This window comes from Pezoporus flaviventris, unplaced genomic scaffold (genome assembly GCF_033815535.1).
Source record: "Pezoporus flaviventris isolate CSIRO_AGI_PZ_B2104156 unplaced genomic scaffold, CSIRO_AGI_Pfla_v1 ptg000072l, whole genome shotgun sequence".
NCBI classification, from domain to species: domain Eukaryota; kingdom Metazoa; phylum Chordata; class Aves; order Psittaciformes; family Psittacidae; genus Pezoporus; species Pezoporus flaviventris.
Window position 1 is genome coordinate 3237752 of NW_026892620.1, and position 21279 is coordinate 3259030.

Below are 21279 nucleotides of genomic sequence, written 5' to 3' on the forward strand. Positions count from 1 at the left end.
TTAATTACTTAATGTTCATAAAGAGATTTCGACATGGAAAACCCTCCCAGAAATGCAAAGCAGGGAAGCAGAGCAGGCTGGAGCACGCCTCCTTTTCCCGGGAGAAGCTGCAAACTCTCTGCTGGTCCAGATTCCCGACTGAAATGCAATGGTTTGGGGTTTTATTCTTCTTCCCCACCCCCACCCCACCCCCCCTTAAGTACTCGAGTAAACACACACACGGCAGCACCCCTAAAATGAGTTTCAGTTGACACCGATGTTTTGACTTCATCTCAAAAAGACAAAATCTTTGTCATACAAGTGTGTTTTCCCTGGAGGGGTTTCCAGCACAATTTGCTATAATTTCTTTACACCTAACGGAACTGATGGGATCTGAGCAGTAAAACATATTCCCACAGTAGTTTCGCTCTCTCGCACTCTCTGCTACCCTCCTGGGGTTCAGATCACTCTCTAGCATAAATATTGCCAATAATTGCGCTTAATACGGTGATTCTCAGAAGGAAGCGGAGCTCTCTCCTCCTTGTAGAGCAGACCTAACTAAATCCATGCGACTTCTGCTTAATCTCGGTGTATTCTCTCCTAGCTGCTAGTCTTTCCCCTGCAGAGACTAATACACTTAATTACATGATTTACAAGGATTGCCAACAAGGTCCCAGGGGCTGCTAAAGACCGGCGAGCGAGGCGTGAGGTGCCTGCCCCTGCAACACGGCAGCTCGAAGGGAATGCGCTTTCAGCGGGACCCGGCTCTGAAGAATGACCCAAAAATTATCCCCAGCGTACCCTTCTCCGCTGTCTCATACTCACACAGACACACACAACCCTTTCATCTTGTGCTCCGGTCCCAGGATGGTTTGGGGTTCCCCCCCCCCAATGAAGGGGGGGATAAAAGCTGAGGAGAAAATTTAAGTGGCTCTGGAGTTTGTTTAATTTCCCTCCAGTGTTTACTGATAATTCGAGAGACGCTTATCTCGGAGAATATAACGATTAATACAACCGCAGGTTTCCAGATAAGTGATTGTGATGGAGATTGTTGGCGAGAAAATAGACAATTATCCGCTGTTAGCTTTACATAAAGATCGCATTAACTTGAATTAGTTATCAGACAAAAGAACATCAGAAAGCTGCACCTTTCTGCCAAGGCAACCGCTCGCGGGCGGTGCGCTCCGCACAAGCAACCGCGCCGCGGCCTCCTCACCATCTCCCGGGCCTGAAAGGGGCAGGGGGGACCGGGGGAACCGAGGAGGCTGGGGGGACTGAGAGGTCAGTGGGGGCTACCGCGGGTTCATGCGGAGGCACGGCCTCTGCGAGGAGTGGGAAGGGCGAGCCTTGGGCCCTGGGGATCGCTTTAATATCAGATGCCCGGCAGAGCCGCTTTCATTTCCATAGGGCGAAATGAAGAGGGACGTTGGGCAGGAGCTGGGGCGGGAGGCAGCGCGCCCTGGGAAGAAGCGGCTTGGGTGATAGCCAAGGAAAACTTGCTGCAAGGGAAGGGCATGTGGCCATTAAAATCCAGAGACAATAAAAACATTAAAAATTATAAAAAAGGAAATAAAAAATATAAACCCATAATGACAACCCAGAGGCAGCTAGCTATTTGCATATGAAACCAGGAGAGCGGCAGGCCCCTTGCCGCATGATGTGCCCGGCGGTCCGGGGTCCCCCCTAGACTGAAAAGCCCTTTGATTATTTCTCCTCTCCCTAGGAAAGGCTGATTCCTCCGTAATTGATAGCGGGGAAGGGCCGTAATTAATTTCGCAGAGAAGTGAAGCTTCTCCTCCCGGCTGGTGGGGAAGGGCTAGGAGAGTGGAAAGGGGGCTCGGGAGGAACTCCCTCCGAGAACCCCTAATTAAAAGGAATCACGGTTCACTCTCTCCGGCACCGAGCCCCCCTCTCCTCTCCACCACCCCTCGCTCCCCGGGGGGGCAGGGCCCGTGGTCTGCTCTCACGGAGCCCGAGAGCATTCACTGTTCGTTTGTATGGCTGGAGGTTTCTGTGGGAATCGAGTAATTGGGGGGATGTGTGCACTGTCGGCTGGTTTCTCTCTGGAATTAAAGGCAGTCTTCAAAATAGGATGTTTGTTAGAGACCTTCAGTTGGGGGGGAAACCTGCCATTTCGGATCAGCGCGTTCCCTGTGCTGGATTTTCAGGCAGACCCTTAAGCACTGTGTTTACGTGGGTATGGGAGGAGGAAAGAGGAGAATAGGGGGGAGATTTTCGTGTTTAGTGGGGGAACGAGGCAAAACCCATCGAGGTGCTCCAGGCATCGGGCTGAAGGAAGCCTGGCAGGAGCTGGAATAGAAATCTGCTCTGGGAAGCAGGGGCACCCCAGATCCGCGAGTGAGGTTGTCACGAAGGGAGTGGGAAAGGGATGTCGGGTGAAGCGGAGCGGCTCCCACCCGAGCCGGGGAGCCCTGGGAGCCAGCCCCGGCCCCGGGACGTGCCGCTGCTGCCGCTGGGTCCCCGCTGAATGGAGCGGATAATGATCCCCGGTTCCCAAGGCAGACTCGCTGCTGCCTGGTGAGCCTTGGATTTGTGTGGTCCAAGCCTTTCCCAGCTTGTCCCATTCTGTCACCGGGATAAGGGGCTCCCTCGGCTCGTTTGCACCTGCGTCGCTTTTGGCTCCTTCAGGAATGCGCTGAAGCTTGTAATCAGCTTTGTGAAGCCATTGAGTGCACGGCTGAGTGAAACTTCCAAAGCTCGCAGAAAACTGGCCCGCTGAATAGGAGTCAGCATGGGGCTTCTCTCCAAGACCCTGGCCTGCCAAATTCCAGCAGAGCCCCTCACAATCAGTCCACACAAGCTTTACTGCTCTCCCCGCACTGGGAGAAGGGAGAAAAGAAAAGCTAAAATACCAGTCACCGAGGTTAGCGGTTTGTTCCCAGATTAATAGCAAACGCCTCTCTCCCCAGTGCAGAGAACCAATTCACTCAAGAGATGTGTGTACATTTATACATACACATATATGTATATATATTTGTGTGTATGCGTATAGATATACGTGCATGTGAATACGTATGCATGCCTAACAAGAAAAGGAAGAATGAAATAAGGATTCGGGTTTTTTTTGTTTGGTTGGGTTTTTTTTGGTTTGTTGGTTTTCTTTGGTTTCTGTTTTTTTCTTTTTACTGTATGTGGCTCTTATGGCAGCAAACAGGTAGCAAGTAGGCTGTCTTGCTATCCATCCCACAAGGTTATGCTTCTGTCGTCTCAATCTTTTCTGCAACGATGTGGTTTTAAGTCTCTGATGGGAATGCACTCGTGTACATCATATGGATGAAGAGGACTCTCAAATGCAGTCAGGTCTTTCATTTGGAGGTAATTGAACACCAAGCAAAACTCCATGGGAGAGTAGAACAAAAGCAATGGGCAGGTTTAAAATTAAAATAAAATGAAACAAATAAATCATCAACAATCCCACCACCACTACCAATAAACCCGCTTCTTGAGAAGATAACTCGAAGGGCCCAGGCGTGGAGTTTTCACAGACCACATCATGATCTGTGCTACTTGCAGGATGGGTTTGACAACAGGGATGCCACCTGGATCCCTTCCACCCCAGAGAAAAACAGTCAGGGATGGTCCCACTAGAGGGAATCACCTTATTTTGAGCATCCTTACTGCTGGCGACATGTACTACCTCACAGCCGTGTTAAAACTTTCCCAATATCTGACTGCACAGGCAGGAGTGATGCTTAGCAAGTCCGGAAACCATAGCTTGACTTGGTCATACTTTTCATCCAGGTTCTGGAAGTCTGTCTGTATGCTGTTGAGTTTATTAAGGGAAACGATTACTCGAGTTATACAAACACCTTGTTTTCTAAAGCAGTCCTTTTACGATAAGAAGCACTGTAAAATATCCTTAAATCTGTTAAAATTGTAAGACAAGGGTGATGTGCTATCAAATCTGTGAATATAAATCCATGAGCAAGGCCTTCTCTTCAGATCTTGGAATGCTTCATTCTATTTATGCCCTTCTACACATAACTAAAACAATGAAAACAACATTATTACAGCATTAACATTTTTGCGAGGTCTCCTCTTGGGTTCGTATAAAGGGGGGAAATGCAGACTTTCAGCATTTCCAGAGATGGTGTGTCCTGAGGGGCTTTGCCATGCCTCTTAAGTACGTCACAGAAATCATGTTTTCTTGACGTCCACATTGAAATAACAGTGGCAGAATGAAAAGAACTAACTAGAACAGTTCGTAGATGTTTCGTGTAAGTTCAGCAGTACTTTGTCTCACTTTGCTGTCATGCTTTGGGCACCATTACAGCATTTTCAAGACTGTACCAGAAACTGATGATGGCAGTAGGTGTTTTTGGCACTGGTGTCTGACGAGCAAAAGCTCCTTGGTGAGAATAAGTTGCAGAGCAGATGGACTCCTAAGAGAGTTTAGCAGCATCAGTGCATCGTATTCTGATTCTCAAGTTCCTCTAAAAGATGATGTAACACCAATGTAAGGAGTCAGGGAGTAAAAGCGTAGAGGAACATGTATGACGTTGAAGTCTTGACCCATCAAACCTTCTACGTACGGCCACAAATGTTTTAAAGCTACGCCACTTTCAGTCTGTAAAGTTTCTTTTCTTTTTGGAAGTTTGATGTGCTATTTTCGACCGCGTTGCTTCTTCCAAGTATTCTCAGTGACAAGTCATGAGGATATGCAGTAATTCAGAAATTAGTGAAATTTTATTCTTGGTGGGGGTGTTGGATTAAGAGGCTGGGAGAGTGTGAAACAAGTCAACGTGTAATTGTATGATAAGGCTCTCACGAGGAATTTATTGGCCAAGTTGCTATTTCTATTCCTTCCTAATCTCGTTTAGCACATTCATTCTCTGCAATCTGTCTCCATAATCTTCTGTGACAGAATGGCAGCCAATAGAAGCATGCATGTTTGGAGAGAAGAGAAAATATGCAGAGGCGTGATAAACTGATGCTAATTATCCATATTTAGGACACCGAGTGCAGAAGATCAAGGTTTACAAATAACAAACCAGAGCCAATGATGATGGCTTCCTAGTGTGGAATATATTGGAGGGGACAAGATAAGGGTTTCACATGCAGAAGAGATTTATTGGTCAAAGGGTTCACCTTCCACTTTTCCACTTTCATATAGCAGTAAATTATTTGGGCTAAATTCACCAGAACATTACTCTTTTATTTGGCAATGTGCCATGACTTGCTCTTTCTTTGTGTCCTTTCAATGCAAATCCTTGTAGTGTAACATCAGTTGATAAGAAACAAATAATTGAAGTAATAGGTAATTCCCTTTAAATTGTGCATATAGGACAGTAAGGTAATCATCTAGTATAGAATGAGACCGAAGTATGGAGCAGATAGCTGAAACTGAAACAATATCTATCTCGGCTATTAAATTACATTTGTAATAGAGAAAAAAAAACCTGCAAGAAGACTTGCAGGTTGGACTGGAGAAAGCACTGGTCTAGTCACCTTTAGACCATTTTCCTGCAAACTTCTCAAATTTCTTTCACTTTAAAAGACAGTTTACCACCTTTTTTTTTTCTTTTTCTTGCTTTCTCTTCCCCCCACACCCTTTCTTTTTTTTCCTTTCTCTTTTTTTTTTCTGGGGGTGGGTGGGGAGGGGAGCGGCTGGGGAAAGGAGAGGGAAACTAACATTTAAATTAGGGGTGCTGCCTTCTCCTTTTAAAAAGCGTTAGGTCTGAGAAATAATAAAGAAAATCAGTTTGGCAATAACTGTGTAATATGGTTGAGGGTCAGTAGAGTGATCTTAGTAGCCTGCAGTACTTGTAAACTTTCCAAAATGAGGATAATATTAGTGGAGTTTAGGTTTATTTAGGAGTCACGAGAAAGTACAGTGGCAAAATTCGTACTGTGATTTTTGAATAACAGCTCGCTGTCAGGTGGAAATAACCTGTACTTCGAGAAAGTCACTTTTAAACTGTATGTCAACACTCCTTGCTTCTCCAGCTGTATTTTTACTGTGCTGGTGGTACGACAATACTGAGCAAAAGAATCCTGCTTCTGAAGCAGCAAATACACACCTCAGAGGTGCTTCCTTTAGGAAAAATTCTTCAAAATATCCCATTTGATATCAGGAAAGTGATTTCTTCAATGATCACTCTTTTAAAAAGAAAATATTTTCTTGGTCTTTTGTTTTACTGCTGAAAGATCCTGGATTTATTTCTCTCCATCCCTGAGGTATTCCTTTAAATTGGTTTATTTTTTCTATCTCCTATGCATGGGCAAAAATACTGCAATCCCAAACTGAATACTTTCACAGGCTTCCTAAAAAGCTTTCTAAAAGCAGTCGTGCCTTTCCAAATGCCCAGAAGTAGCTGCCTTCCCTCAGAAATACTCAGAATGCATAACTGAAGAAAGAAGGTAAGCAAGCAGACAGGCTGCAGGTTAGGTCTTAAAAGTTGCTATTGGGTCACCAGTGGGCAGAAATAAAGGGAATCCGCGAAGGAGGATGTCCGTGGAGCACGGCAGCCCCCGGGAGGGGCTGGGGCTGCCGGTGCAGTCAGTGACTGAGCGTATGTCACCTCCAGCCGGGGAATACCGGGGCCTGATCCAGCCCCCCTAAAACCAGCCGAACCCGGCTCCGGAGTTTTGTCCTGTGTCCCTTCCCCAGTGTCAGATGAGACGCCGTGGCCTGACGCCGCAGGTGCTCCCCGGGGGTGCGGAGCTCCCCGCCCTCCCGCCCTCCCCTGCCGGTCCCCGCACCCCGCTGGGGACCGCCTCTTCCACTGCCCGGGCATCTACCCTCTGCGGGATGGGGGAGACGTGAACCTGCTCAGCCCCCGCAGCAGTGCGATGGCTGTCTTGAGTGGCAGGGCCACAACGCGGGGATAAGGGACCGCCAACACAGGGTCCTGTATGAGAAACTACCTGGTGTTGTCGGGGAGGGTGGGCGCGTAGGCCGGGGGTGCTCCTGGGCTTCATCAAGTGCCGTTTGGCAACTAGTTTGGCTGATTAGTTCGATTTTCAAAGTAACGGAAGCCAAAGCCTGACCCAGTTTTAATGGGCAACCCCTCCGGGGCCTGAGGGGTGCGGGCTACGGGGGCTCTGCCACAGCCGCCTTCTCGCCGCCTTTCCTCACAAAAGACTTCTCCCTGTCCGCAGGGAAAAAGCAGTTGTCTTCCGCCTAGAACTCGAAGAGTTTTTTAAAGTAACATTTCACAGTTCCGTTTGTCATCTCCAGAGAGGCACTGGAAAGCCCCCTAATCCGGGTGTTCTTGTTAATCGAGGCGGAGGGAACGCCGAAGTTTCCCATTCAAATGTTTTGTGGCTGTGCTTGCTGTGCGATGCCAGATAAGCAAAAGGACTCGGTTCCAGATGTTGCTCAACTGTTTCACAGAATAGGAACGGCGCCTTTGTGCTAAGTTTTCTGCCCTTTCTTCTAATTTGTATTATTTTGCCTCCTATCACAAAAGCCAAGCCCGATCCTCTGTGAATTTTAGCTCTGATTTTCTTCCTTCATACTTCCATATATCACTCAATTTTCACTTCTGAAGTGAATCCTCTACCCGTTAGACAACGCATGTGATACTAAAACTAGAAGGTACAAGACACCTCAGCTCACTGTTGTCTAAATCTGGAGTGCAACCGTATGCCAGTGGAGGGAGATTCCCATTACCCAGCAAGCGTCGGGAAATTATGATGGGATGTTCCCAACTAAATGATGCCATCACATATATTTATGCTGCAGTTGCTATACACACCCTGTCAGATTTTTTATAAAAGAGTAATGCTTTTATATATGCATTTTTGTTGTATGTCTTAACTTCTTATAGTTAAAGGAGGTCAACAAGCATATCCCTAGAAGCAGAGAAAGTTTTTTTTTAATAAGAGACTCTGAGATTGACCCTTTTCATGAAAATAAATTTACCTTTCAACTGTAGCATCTTGTCTTATTCCACATCTATGGCTACTCTAAAATGGATGATAAATTCAGCCATCTAAATAGGAACCCACTGTAAAGGTGAACACATTATCTAGGCGTTACGGAACATCTAAAACCTGTTTGAGACACACCAAAACATTTAGTTTACCTACCTGGAACTACCCACTTAATAGTGCAACAAAATAGCAAACTACTACCAAATTGTACCAAATAGTTTATTCCGTCGCCCAATTATGTCTTTTGCGATAACGTCATTTAATCTCTTTCCTTATCTTAAATATACGTATCTGTGGCACATTTATCGTGATAAGATTGTCACACTTATCTGAGAGCTTTGGTGAGAAGATGTTGCTATATTTGGGAAAATCATGCAGGGCTTCCCTTTGAGTAGACAAGTCAAAGCAAAACGATTCGGAGACTACGTGTCACTATGCTATGACCCAAAAGCTGATCTGCTAAAAGGACATTTTGGATGGAGGAGCAGCAGAAACTTCCTCAGACTTCCTAGAAAGTGAGCAACTGATAAGAACATTAACAGATTAAGTGCTTGGGAAGAGAGGGTGAAGGAAACGCACGTTCTGCTCTTATTTCTTCATTGTTTCGACTATTCCACAAGACACGTAAGTAATGCTGTGACACCAGAGCAGGGAGAGTCTCCTTTTGGAAAACTCACTGCATAACTATGTCCCTACCTCTTCGCCCTTATGGCAGTCAAAGACACACCGCTGAAAAGTTTGTTAGGCTAAACTCCACGTTTCCCTGGTTCAGCTCATAATTTTTTATTTTCATTTTTCCTTAAATTTCAATCTTCCTGAGCTATTTTCTGGAATCTGAGATTCACAATTCTCTCCCAGAGTTCTTTTGACATATGCAGGCTTCAGCTCCCTCGTAGCTGTGTATTTTAAACGGCATTTCGCACCTAGTTTTCTTTCTCACTCTCCTTCAAGGTAGGAAATATAAGTGTTTACACTGTTCGATTGCCCAAGCACCTCTTTTTTTTTCTCATTATTTCCTCCATTTCAACAGCAGGAGGAACCACAAAGCCCGCACCTGCCCTGTGACTGAAAAGCAGTTTAGAGGAAGGTAGGGTTGATAATGCACGGAAGCGCAGATAATGAAAAAAATCCAAAGAAACCCTTAACCAGAGCAAAGCCACTTCTTCTCTTCTCCTACCTGCAGGTAAAACAAAAGGTAATAAGGAAAGCTAATCCGATCAGTTCATTAAGTGATTAGTCAAGATCTTTTCCAAAAGATAAAGACATTAACCCGTGTGTAAGGCACGAGGAGGAGACCATGGTTAGGGTCTATGTAACTCTGACGCACTGCAGATGGTTTCAGACCCCCCAGCTTTCCTCACCGTGTCGGAATTGTGGTTTCCTATCACTATTTCGTTGTTTTGAACTCCCGGGCCTGAAGTTTTAGTCTTACCCCCAGCCTTGGGCTGCTCGTGTTTGCAGCTCCAAGGCATAAGAGACTGCTACTTCATTCTGCTAATCTGATTAGGATTGAACTATCCACTGTCCAACAGCTTTTGCAAGACAATATTTTTATACGCAATTTATGCATTAGAGTAAAGAAAAAAAAAAAAAAGCCTGAATTTAATACTTCTGAAATTTGTGCGAGACAATTTTGGGGTAGAAAATAAACCTCTCTCTACTTCCCCCGCACCCGTATCCCCCTCCGTGGATAAATTATATTGTCCAAAATGTATGGTGCCTTTGTTAAACGCTAGTTTCTAGTTGCTATGGAGAGTTTTACGCCTTGATAAACTATATTTCACCTCCTCCCGGTGAAAGCTATTCTTTTCCTAAAGGCACACATTGAGGACTCCGGTGCTCCCCCACCCCGGGCAGGCTGCACCTCCACGGCCCACGCTGCTCAGCCCTGGGCCGAGGCGGCGTTTTCCCAGATGCTCTCCTGCTTCTACTCGGTTTCATTGTCCCTTTTTGTTTTTTTTTTTTTAAGGTTTCTGAAGGAGAGTCCCCCTATCTGAGAGCCGCAGCTAACCGTGGCACACGTCTTCTCCAAATCAATGAGAGGTGCCCGGGCTGAAAGCGTGGACAATGGGATTTTACCGAGCATGAAGCATATTACCCCAAAACCAGTCCTGACAGGCCATGCTAAAGCACTTGAATGACTTTCTTGAAACGAGACTTTTCCGAAGGCTCCTCCCTTCAGGGAATTACACGGGCCGGGAAAGACAGGCATGAAACTGCACGGGTGCACCCCAAGTCTTTGAAAGTAGGGGAGGATTCTTTGTCTCAAGGCCCCACCGCTTCCACCCCAAAGCCAAGAACCAGCGCACTTTCCCTGAGTGGCGGCTCCTCACTCCACAGCATCTCTAGGAAGTTTAAAAGATGGGGTTTTCTCTGATCCTCTCCCTTTGGTACCTCCAGACTTTCTGATGGCACATCTAGCAGTGCAACTCGGTTCAGCCAGCTGCTACTGACTTCTGGCATATTCTACACAAGCATTGCCAATTGTGTCCCGGTTTTAGGCATGAGGCTTAGAAAGGACTTCCAGGTCTCCTGCTAGTACCCTTTAACATCTGACTTGTGGCCGCAGAATGGGGGCCATACACTGTGATAACAGAGTTCCTCAAGAGGCACCCAGTTTGCTAATCTTCACTTTCACACAGTTACGTCCACCAGCAGATTGGCTCTCTGCATGTAAAAGCCAAGGGGCTTTCCCTTCAAACTCCGCTCCTGAAAGCGTCCCTGCATCTGTACCTGCACAACAAGGGCCCAGGCTCCTTTGCCATCTTCCTTTCCTTTAGGGGCTGCCCCTGTCTCACTGCTCCTCTTGGCTCAGCTGAGGAACGGCGGGGCCGGGACCATTAGGCACGCAAGGCCCTGGGCGTCCCGCATGCATAATCCCCGCTTGGCCTCCGGCCGCCCGGGGCAGCGGGGGTCGATTACCCCAATCCCTCATCCCCCTGGCTGCAACCAGTTCCTGTCCCGTCTGTCCTCCCCTCCGTGCCAGGCTCGGAGCCCTGCAAGACGTGTTCCTGCCACGTTTTCTGTTTCGTCTTCTCTGTCTTCTGACTTTACCTCTCCAGAAGCGGCTTTTCAGCCAGACCTCGCCGTCCGACTTCCATCCCCCTCACCGTGTTAAACTACTTGCTCAGGCTTCAGTTTCTCCCCGAGAAAGAGGCACCCACTCTAACCAAGACACGAACACACGGAGACTCGCTCCATCTTGACCAGTCTCCTCCAGTCCCTGCCTACCGTCCCTGGCACCTCCCTCCCCAGCACTGTGTGGTCCCCGTGGCGCGGGGGAGACGGAAGAGCAGAAGGGCGGGGGCACAGGGTTCCCCGAGAGGGGCCACAGGTGGAATCAGGTGATTGGGGATTCCCTCGGAAGATGGGGGGGGGGCATTTCCAACCCCATCTGCTTTAGGTCCCTTTCGGATCTGGCGAAGTGCACAAAGGTGCTCGACATTGATAATGGGATAGCTCGGTTTAGGGGGTGCTGTGTTTTCCAGAAGAGGAGAAGCTAAAATGCCACTAGGTGGAAAGACCGCTTGCTCCCCCCTCCCAGCCCCCCGAAATGTTTGTTATAGTGTGTTGTGCTCCCTTCCCCCCGTGCAGTGTCTGCGTGTGTGGGGTGGGAGCAGCCGGCGGAGTGGCGGCGCCGGTGCCCCGCGGGGCTCGGAGTGGAGGCCAAGGAGCCCACCCGTTACAGCCGGCTCTTCGGGGGGTGCCCCTCTTAGCCGACCCGCCCCCGGTAGCCATGCGGCAGATGGCCTGCGGTCCGGGAGGGCGGCCTGCCCCGCCCGCAGCTAAACGTATGACTGGAGCCGGGCTTTGGTGTCGCCGGGAGCCCCGCAGCCCAGCCCGGGAGGGTCCCGTGTGGAGTTCAAGAGCGGCCTTTCCCGGCTGGCAGCAACGGTCTTGTTTTTCTCAGCTATCTTGGCCCGCCCTCCCATAACCCCCTCCCCCTCAAGTCTATGTCCCACTCCTTCCCTTCCCTCCTGCTCCGCGGTGCGGCCAGGAGACGGGGCTCACGCAGCATCGTCCCCTCGGTCACCCCCTGCAGCCCCCGACCTCCCGCTGGCAACTCTCCTCCGCAAACTCCCCAGCCTGTGGCCTCTCCCTCCTATTTGGAGCCGGGCCGGGCCCCCCCACACCAGCCTCCCGCTCCGCGGATGGGGCCCGGTTTCGCTGGCTGCCCGGCTGGCTGCTGCCTTGCAGCAGGAGCCGTCGGTGTTCCGCTGCATGATTGTAAACGGGTTTGACTGGCCGTTGATCCCGGGGTCAGGACTTTCCTCGCTAATCCCTAGCTCTCCAAACACCGTCCCCCCTCCTCCTCCCCACGTTCTCCCTCCCTCTCTCTCTCCTCTCCCCCCACCCGCCCCCTTCCACCCTTGTCTTCCTCTTGCATCATTCATCTGCACACACACACCCCGACGGCACGGGGGGCAGCTCGCAGACACCCACGCACACCCCTCGAACGACACCCCCCAGACCCACTGCTCCACTAACCGGGGGAGACACACGCACGCTTGCTTAGCGAGGAGGGCCCTTCCCGCAAGGTCAGCCCCCCCGAACACTCACACGGACAGACACACGGATACTCTGCCACTGCCCGCCCCCACGGGGCTGCCCCTTCCCGATCTCCCTACATGTTGGAGAGGGAAAGGGAGAGCTGGAGCTGCTGGTGGGAGCGGGTAGAAAGTGTGGGGGAGACGGGACAGAAAAGGGCCGGGGGGGAGGTCGGTGAGTCACAGGGAAAGGCGGGAGCATCGCGGGGCCCGGGAAAGGGTCGGCGCCCGGCCCAGGAACTTGTCCCTCCTGCTAATGCGTCAAACGCACGGGCACCTGCCAGATCGCGCGTTTTAGCTGCGTTTTGCTTCGCAGCAACGCTCAGATTAGCCGTTTGGTTCTCAGCCGTGTGGGGTGATGTTGTGTGGGGGTTTTCTTAGTATTTTTAAAGATATATTTCCTTTCTTAGCAGTTGCTGCATAAAACAAGATGTTGCACCCGCGTCAGGCGTTCCGGTGCCTCAGCCCTGATGCTGCTGCATGTAGTGCAGCTGGCAGGGAGGATCACCCCCCTCCCGCCTTGCCAGTGGCATCTCTGGGGCCTTCTTGACCAGTTATGGCCCGTCCGAACGCTCTGGGGCTGCGCCCTCAGGACCCCCTGAGCAGACTTTTGGACTCCTCCATTTTTGTCTTCAGGGGCAATTTCATGTGTCCCCTCCCGAATATCATGGGTCCTTTTCAGCCGCCCCGCTGCTCCCAGGGGCCGGGGCAGTTCCATCGGTGCCCCCTCGGCCCCCCCTCCGGGCTCACTGCGGTGTGACTCCGGTTGAGGGCGCGTAGGAGTGGAGCTGGAGGGAACGGCTTTTCGACGGGGCCCAGCGCCACTCCTACGACCTCAGCGAGTCCCTCAGAAAAAAAAGGAGGGGGGAGGGGGGGGAGGGAAGGAGAGAGAGAGGAAAAAGAAAAAAATAAATAAAAATAGGGAGAATCGTGAGGAAAAGAGCTGTGGAGTTCCGCCAAGTTTGCGCTTTGGCTCCAAGTTTGGAGCGGATCAAACCTGTTATCGCACTATGCCTCCCGTCCTCCTGGCTCCTCTGCCGCAGCCCCCCGCCCGCGGCTGAGCGACCTGTAGGCAGAGCGGTGATCGGGAGTGTTAGGGGGGTGTCGGCGGTCCTGTCTCCAAGCCCCCTATTCCGCAGAGAGGACACCTCTGGCTAGCTCCCTTTCAGCTTACACCCTGGATTTTCCTTCCTTTCACTGAAAACGACATGACTTTTTTTTTTAATAATTCTTCCGCATAGGTGATTTTAATAGCTCTGTCAATCATATTATAGGAGGAATATTTCATACAATTTTAGGTGCAATGTACTTAAACCATAAATCGCTTAGACCTATTCTTAGTTTTGCATGTTCAATTATTCTTTTATAAATAACCCGCACAGCAAAAAGGCCGAAGACCGAATTTTTTTACTCTACCTAAACCTAACGCGTCTGCCTAGTAAAGTTGCTTTAACTTTTTTTGTATGCCCGAAAGTGAAGTTTAACTCGAATTAACCTAAACCTCCAAACCAGTAAACCACGAACAGCAAACATTTCTACCCTCATGGTGTTGGGGAGGTGCGGTGGCTTTTTTTTTTTTTTGGGGGGGGGGGGGAGGTTGGACAGAGGGGATTTTATTTCTTTGAAAAGCAGTCTGAGAATATTCGAATCTTATTTGAATATATCTGAGATAGGGTCCGTTTAATCCCCTTGCGTTCAAAGTGCAGGTATTCCTATTGTTACAGGCATAACGCCATTGAGGCGCTAAATCGCGACGCGAAGGGCGAAAACTCGTTAAAAGGAGCTCATTTAGAAAGTCGGAATATTTCTCTCTTCAGCTCTTTCCCCTAATATTTCTGGTGTTTGGGACTCATACAGCTGTTTATTTGCCTTTCTCCCTTGACTACCCCATCCCTCCTGTTCTATCAGTCTTATGCAGCCACACAGGAACGCCTCGACGGGATTTTTCCCTTCTGCATTGTCAGTAAATGTGATTTTCAATAGCTATGACCCTTAAAGAAAAGGCACGTAACGAGGTTGCATCAGATGTATATGCGTCTGCATGTGCACACGTACACACACACTCTGGCCATGATGCTATCTATAGTATGTATAGATATGTGTGAGCACGTACATACACGGCGGATAATGCGTTTCAAGAAACAGTTCAACAGGTGCTCATCTTATCCTGTGTATTTAAAGGCACACCTATTAGTATTTTAAACTACACGTAGGACTGTGCTTGGCTGGAGGGGACCCACACCACGGGAGGTTCCTCTCAGGTTCCTGCTTTCTGCCTGTGCTGTTTGTAAACTGAGGGTTTCTAAAACGAGTCTGGGACTGTCCGAATCCGCACACATCTTGCCTTCATCAAGGCTAAATAGTAAAAAGAAGAAAAAAAAATAAAAAGAAAGAAAAAAAAATAAAAGAGGGGGTGCGTGGAATGGTTGAGTTTTGGTTTGAAATCAATATAGTTTCCATGAAAATTTTGCCTTCATTTTAACAAAGTAGAGATTGAAACAAAATTATCAAAATGACACCGAACAGTTCTATGCGACATGCCAGCGTTACAGGTGAAGTGTAATCTCTAACACGGACCTAAATGGCTCTTCATTAACCAAGTAACACTTGCCCCACTCCTGAGTGGACGAAGTACTCCTCGCCAGCACTAAAGGTGGTTCAAGCAGCCCCACAGCCTGCTACCACAGACAGTACCGCCCTGGACGTGAAAAGTAGTTTTTCCACTTTTGTTTAAGCAGTTACGACCGATTAAAAAATTTATTTGTTATAGTACGGTATTTAAGCGCGGCGCTCAATGGTGTTCTTACTATTAGCCGAAGTTTACAGCAAACTTTTAATTCCAGCATATCGAAAGGTATCCATCAACAGCTGGGGGGGGGGGGAGGGGGGAGGGGGGAGGAGGAGAATGATTAAATTAAATTTCAAAGCATGGATCAGCATTCTGCCATGACCAGACCCGCACCGTTCTGCTAGACGCCACGGCAGCAGCGGCTAAAACCGGCGCTCTGTTCTCGGGGGGCGGGAGCGCTCCCTCGCCGCTCCCTGCGAGCCCCCCTCGGCGTGCCCGGGAGGAAGGGGGCTGCTTTTCGAGCTTGGGGTTTAGAGGTCGTTGGTTTTTTTTTCGAGACGCTCAAACCGAAGCGCTTTCGTTTTTCATGGCGCTAATTAGAGGGGAAGTGGCGCGTCCGTCGGTACTTTCCCTTCCCCCGGGGCAGTCGGTGCTCCCCGGGCCGGCAGTATCCCGGCCGAGTGGCGGGCAAGGGGCAAGTTATGGCTCCGGGCAAGGTTCGGATAGCCAGCACGGATCTGAAATCCACACAAAGAAAGTTCACGCCTAGGAAGAGTCATTCCGTAAGTTGCTTTCCATCGCAGTATGGAACGAGTGTTAAAATAAATCAGTTTTGCTCCCTCCGTAAGGATACGAGTTAGGCAGGAGACATCAGCATTTACTACTTCGTTCTGCTAGCCACTCCAGTTAAAAACTTCCTCCCCGTATTCTAGGTTTACCTGCTGCATTTCCAGACATACTACAGCAAATACTACCTTGTTCTGCGGTCATTTTTTTATATATATATATAAAAAATAAAAATATAACAGGTGACTTTTTCCGCTTTGAAATTTATTTAACTCAAAATTGAACGCATCCTTAGGATTTCTGTTTAGCAGAAAGGTCTTTTTTAGTAAACTATATACACAATCTGAAATCCCTTGTAACGCCTAAATAAAAATTATTCACAATGCATTTACAAGAAATGATACCAAAAAAAGCCAAACAAACAAACAAAAAAAAAAACAAAAAACTCAATTCGAAACAAACAAAACCGAAGGGCAAACAGACAAATACAATAAAGTTTTACAAAATCCAGGAAAAACCCCAACAAGCTACCACATTGCAGTCTCCAACTAAAAAAAAAAAAAAAAAAAAAAGTTGTATAAATAACGAAATGAATAAAAAAATTAACCCCAGGAAACAAAAACGCGAGAACATCTACAGAAAACTTTTAAGTGTTGTTTTGGGTTTGCCTTAGTACATGAGTAATAAATGAGAACTATTTCCCCATCAACTTAGAGTTAATTAGGCAATTAAAAGCCCTCGCAAGAAGCGATCCGTGACCGAAATCGTACCGGTTCCGCGCGGTATAAAAAGTTGGCATCTCCTACAACAACTTTGTGTGGTTATTATAGACAATTTTCGCCTTTTCGCCGTAGTATTTTTTCCCATTCCCTTTCTCACTCCTCTTTTGCAAATAAACGCTCTATGTCTCTTGGGTGAATGATAAATACTGTACAAAAAGTCTCGATAAAACACAGAAGTTCAGTCTAAAACTGGTTTCATAAACTAGTCCTTCAAAAAAAAAAAAAGGTAAGTAAAGCAAACGTTACCTTTTTCTCTCTCGTTATTATTATTATTTATTATTATTATTACAAGAACATCAAAACATTTCTTTTCTGTACAAAAAAGGAAGGAAGAAAGAAAAAAACAAAACATAAAAGAAGAGGGGCAGGGGAGGGTGGGCGGGAAGGGGAGCAAGAGGCAAAAATAAGAGGGGGAATCCCGGGAGCGGGGCCGGGAGTGGGGACGGGGTGCGGGAGGGCGGGAGGGACAGGAGCAGGCGGTGGCAGCGGCCGGGGCCGGTGGCCAGGCCGATGCCGGTGCCCGCGCACTCCTTCGCCACTCCCGGCCCCGGTGCCGGAGGGCGGCGGGGTCTCAGATATGCGTCAAGGGGACGGTGCCGTTCACCCCCGTGCTGGCGCTCTGGTAGTGTTGGGGCAGAGAGTGGAGCCTGCTCTGGGCGGCTGCTGTCGCAGGATCCCCGCCTTCTCCCGCCGGTAAGTACATGCTGATCATCTCCCGCAGGTCCCCGGGGCACGGGGCCCGCGAGTGTGAGGTGACGGGCGGGCTCACGCTGGGCTCCGACTTCACCAGAGAGCCCAGGGCGCCCAGCGCCCCCGAAGAGGCGGCCGCCGCCGCCGCCGCTGCCGCCGCCGCCGCCGCCGAGTTCTGGTGGGGCTGGGAGCCGTAGGGCAGGGCGCCGTAGCCCGAGGGTGAGGCGCTCATGTAGCCCTGAGAGTTGGAGATGGGGCTGTACTGCAGAGTGCCCATGTCGTAGCGGTGCATGGGCTGCGGGTTGTGCGGGTGGTGCGGATGGTGGGGGTGCGGATGGTGCGGGTGTCCCCCGCTGCCCGGGTGCTGGCCGTAGGCGAGCTGCGCCTCCTGCATCATCGCCGCTGCCGCCGCTGCCGCCGCCACCGAGCCCGGGTAGGCGCCGTTGGCCCAGCCGTTCATGTGAGCGTAGCCGCCGCCGGCCGTGCCGCCGGGACTCTCCAGCCGCTGCCCGACGCCGCCGGGGCTGACGCCGACGCCCATGCCCACACCGACGCCGGCCGGGCCTCCTCCGGCAGAGCCAGCGCTCAGCAGCCCCCCTGCCAGCGAGTACTTGTCCTTCTTGAGCAGGGTCTTGGTCTTCCGCCGGGGCCGGTATTTATAATCCGGGTGCTCCTTCATGTGCAGCGCCCGCAGCCGCTTCGCCTCGTCGATGAAGGGTCTCTTTTCGGCCTCCGACATGACTTTCCACTCGGCCCCCAGGCGCTTGCTTATCTCCGAGTTGTGCATTTTGGGGTTCTCCTGGGCCATCTTTCGCCGCTGGCCCCGCGACCACACCATGAAGGCGTTCATGGGTCTCTTGACCCGGTCCTGGTTCGCTTTGTTCCCCCCTCCGCCGCCACCGCCGCCACCGCCGCCGCCACCACCTCCTCCCGCTCCGGTCTGCCCCGAGAGGTTCGTGGGGGCCTGGGCTCCGCCGGGGGAGTGCAAGTCCGTCTCCATCATCATGCTGTACATTCAAGTAGCTTTTTTATTTTCCACCGGCGCCAGGGGTGAAAAAGGAATCACACATAGAGAGGACGAAGCCCGGGAGGACGGGGAGCGGAGCGAGACGAAGCCCGTTCGTGTCGAGGTAGCGACCGCCGTGCAAAAAATAATTTAAAAAAAAAAAAAAAAGGAAAGGGATAAAAAAAAAAGGAGGAGAGGGAGGAGAGAGAGGAGGAGAAAACCGCGAGGAGAGCGATCGGAAAACTTTCTCTCCGCTGCAGGTTCCCGGCTCGGTGCGGGGGGGTCTGTGGTGGTGGCTGGTGGTGACGGGAGCCCTCCGCGGGGCCGCGCACCCCTCGGCTGGCGCTCTCCTTTGCCCCGCGCGGAGCTGCGGGTGCTGCGGGTGCGGCGGCTTGTTTGTTCTTTGAGAACTTGGAGGGAGAGAGGAGAGAGAGCGAAGGGAGGGAAGGGAGGGAGGGGAGGGAGCGTGTGTGACTTGCATCCGCCGATCGCAGGTGAACGGAGGAGAAGAGAGAGACGGGAGAGCCCACCGCCGCGCGGGAGGGGGCGGAAAAGAAGAGGGAAAAAAAAAAAAGAAAAAAAGGGAAAAAAAAGTATTTAAACGTAAATTAAAAAAAAAAAAAAGCGGGAGGAGGATCGGTGGAGGGAGGGGTGGAGGGAAGAAGGGGGGTGGGGGAAGGAGCCCAACCAAAACACGCGCCGAGCCGACGGCGGTAAGCACACAGTACTTCGCTGGCGGTGGCCGATCTCCCTCCCGCGGTCCGGACGGGACGGGACGGGGATGGGGATGGAGATGGAGACGGGGATGGGACGGGAGAGGAGGAGGAGCCGCCGGGCGCGCGGCGCTGCGGCCATACAGCGCGCGCCTGAGCCCGCCTTAAATCGCCTTGGCGGCGGCCAATGGAGGAACGACGGCGGGCGGCGATTTGCATGTGACGCGCGCGGAGAGGTGACGTCCGGCGGGGCAGCGCCCAGGGCGGGCGGTGAGGTCACGACGCGCCCCGTCCCGCCCTCCCCACCGCCCCCCGACGGCGCCCCCCGGCGCAAACACACACACGCAGGAGGGACACCAGGCATTACCGCTCGTCCCGCCGGGCATCGCTGGAGGGAGGCCTCTCACCGCGGGCTGCCCCGTCCCACCTGCGTGCCCGGCACTTAGACGGCCGTAGAGAGGAGTTTAGGGCAGGCTGGGGCCCCTCGGGCTGCCCGCCCAGGGCCCGGCTGCTCTCGTCGCTACCGCACCTGTGCGAGCGGCATCTAAACGCCTCTTTTGCCCGGGATTTGAGCAGTTCCGGTGTTTCCGCCAGAGCTCTGCGGGCAGGCAGGGGCAGACGGACGCCTCTCCTCGGTGTTAAAGGTGTTGCCAGGTTGGGCCCAGGCCCTGGCGAGGCTGGCCGCGGTCGTTATTCACTTAGTACTATAGGGGCATAGAAGCATCTGAGACTAATGAAGGTATATGTTGTATTTGCATAAAGTACAGGAGTATGACTTCCCCAACCCCGAAAATATTAAAAGGCTGTCTTTGTGCCCTGGCTGTCCTGTGACGTTACAGTTATTTCATAGAGGGGACAAAACGTTCATAAGTCCCCTCTGCAATCTTCAACCACAGCCGCAGGAATGGCCAGCGCGTCGCGCACAAACTGCCGCCCCCATCGCCTGTGGCCAGGTAGGGAAGGAGTGGCCCGTCATCCCTGCCCTTTTCCCGATCCGCAAGCCTTCATTTTCCCGACCCTAGAGGCCACCCAGATTCCAGGCTCTGGAATCACCCCATCGACTGTCATCACCGGCCAGAAGTTTTTTGCAGGAGGAGCACAAAGCTCCAGCCTCAGGCGCTGGGCTAGCATTAGACTTCTTTTAATTTATTTATTTTTTTTTTTAATTTTTTTTTTTTAATTTCCAATGAGTCGTCATGAAACAGCAATCTCTTCACGATAACCTGGGTCTGCTGAGGAGAGGAAAGCACCTCTTCATTCCTGATGGCTGCAGGATGGGCCTGCTTTGGCCCCTTCAGGCTCAGACAGAATGCTGCAGAGAGCTCAGGTGTATGTGGGGATGATTTTGGAGGGACCCTTGCCCCCTCCAGCCGGCCTGAAGGTCCCAAGTGGTGGGGGATCACGTTGATATTTCGCTGGGCTGATGAGTTGCCACATCTGCAGGGGCAAAACAAACGAGGCCGATATGATTGCTAAGTGATGTATTGAAAATATAACTGCTTGGGTAGGGGGGAGAAGGTTGCTGCAGGAAGGCGCCTTTCCACTTGAATGGCCAAACGAAGACATTAGGAGTAAAAATCGCTAGGTAAATGACAGTGCTCGCACATCTTCCCCATTTCTCCCTGAATTTTTATACGGAGGTACCAGGAGGCCTCCCGGCAAATAAGTGGGAAGAATCGGTGTCCAACAACTTTTCTTGGACGAGTCCCTTGCACCCTGAGAGCCCGTGGGCCCTGCAAAAACCCAGGATCGTCCCTGTGAATGAGGGATACATCCCTCTTCTCCCCACAAGGTCGGCCGAGTTTGACCCTGCCCTTCCTGTCCCCGCTGCAAGGGGCAACCGCTCTTCCACGCCTCCCACCTCGGAGGCTTGCCCCCATCCTGGGCTTTCTTTGCGGGTCTTCCTCACCGCGGGCAAATAAACATCAAGCGACCCTCTCCTAAAAGCAGCCAAACCGCCATGGACTAGGTCCTTTGGGGTGGACAAACGCGGACGGAGAGCGGGAGGGGGAAGGTACTATTGGTGTTACCCTCCTTGCCTCTGCCCCAGGCGCACCCCTCTCCCCGCGGCCGGAGGGTGTATATCGACCGGAGAAAGGGATGGGGTAGGTTAAAACTCAGCTCCGGATACAGAGAGGGGCTTTTCTTCCGTGGTAAAAGTGGTGCAGATCCCCACTTGAGGGACAGGGACGAGGTCAAGCACTTTCGTGACTGACTTTTGGCAGAGGCGACAATCCTGGAGGAGCTGGGGTGGTGCAGGTGGGGGCTGCGCCGGCAGATAAAAGTCCTTAGACTTTTCATAGAGGAA

At 51.0% G+C, this 21279-nt stretch overlaps 1 protein-coding gene across 1 annotated transcript; it reads right to left on the reverse strand.

Moving 5' to 3' along the window:
* Nucleotides 1-16023: 16023 nt before the first annotated feature.
* On the reverse strand, nucleotides 16024-19515 carry SOX1 (SRY-box transcription factor 1). Its single transcript, XM_061472746.1, has one exon. It carries the CDS (start codon nucleotides 18265-18267, stop codon nucleotides 17134-17136), a length of 1134 nt encoding a protein of 377 aa, XP_061328730.1. The 5' UTR covers nucleotides 18268-19515; the 3' UTR covers nucleotides 16024-17133.
* Between the last annotated feature and the right edge of the window lie 1764 nt (nucleotides 19516-21279).

Excerpts from the sequence above, each read along its gene's own strand:
- SOX1 (XM_061472746.1), bottom strand. The coding sequence starts at position 18,267 with ATGTACAGCATGATGATGGAGACGGACTTGCACTCCCCCGGCGGAGCC.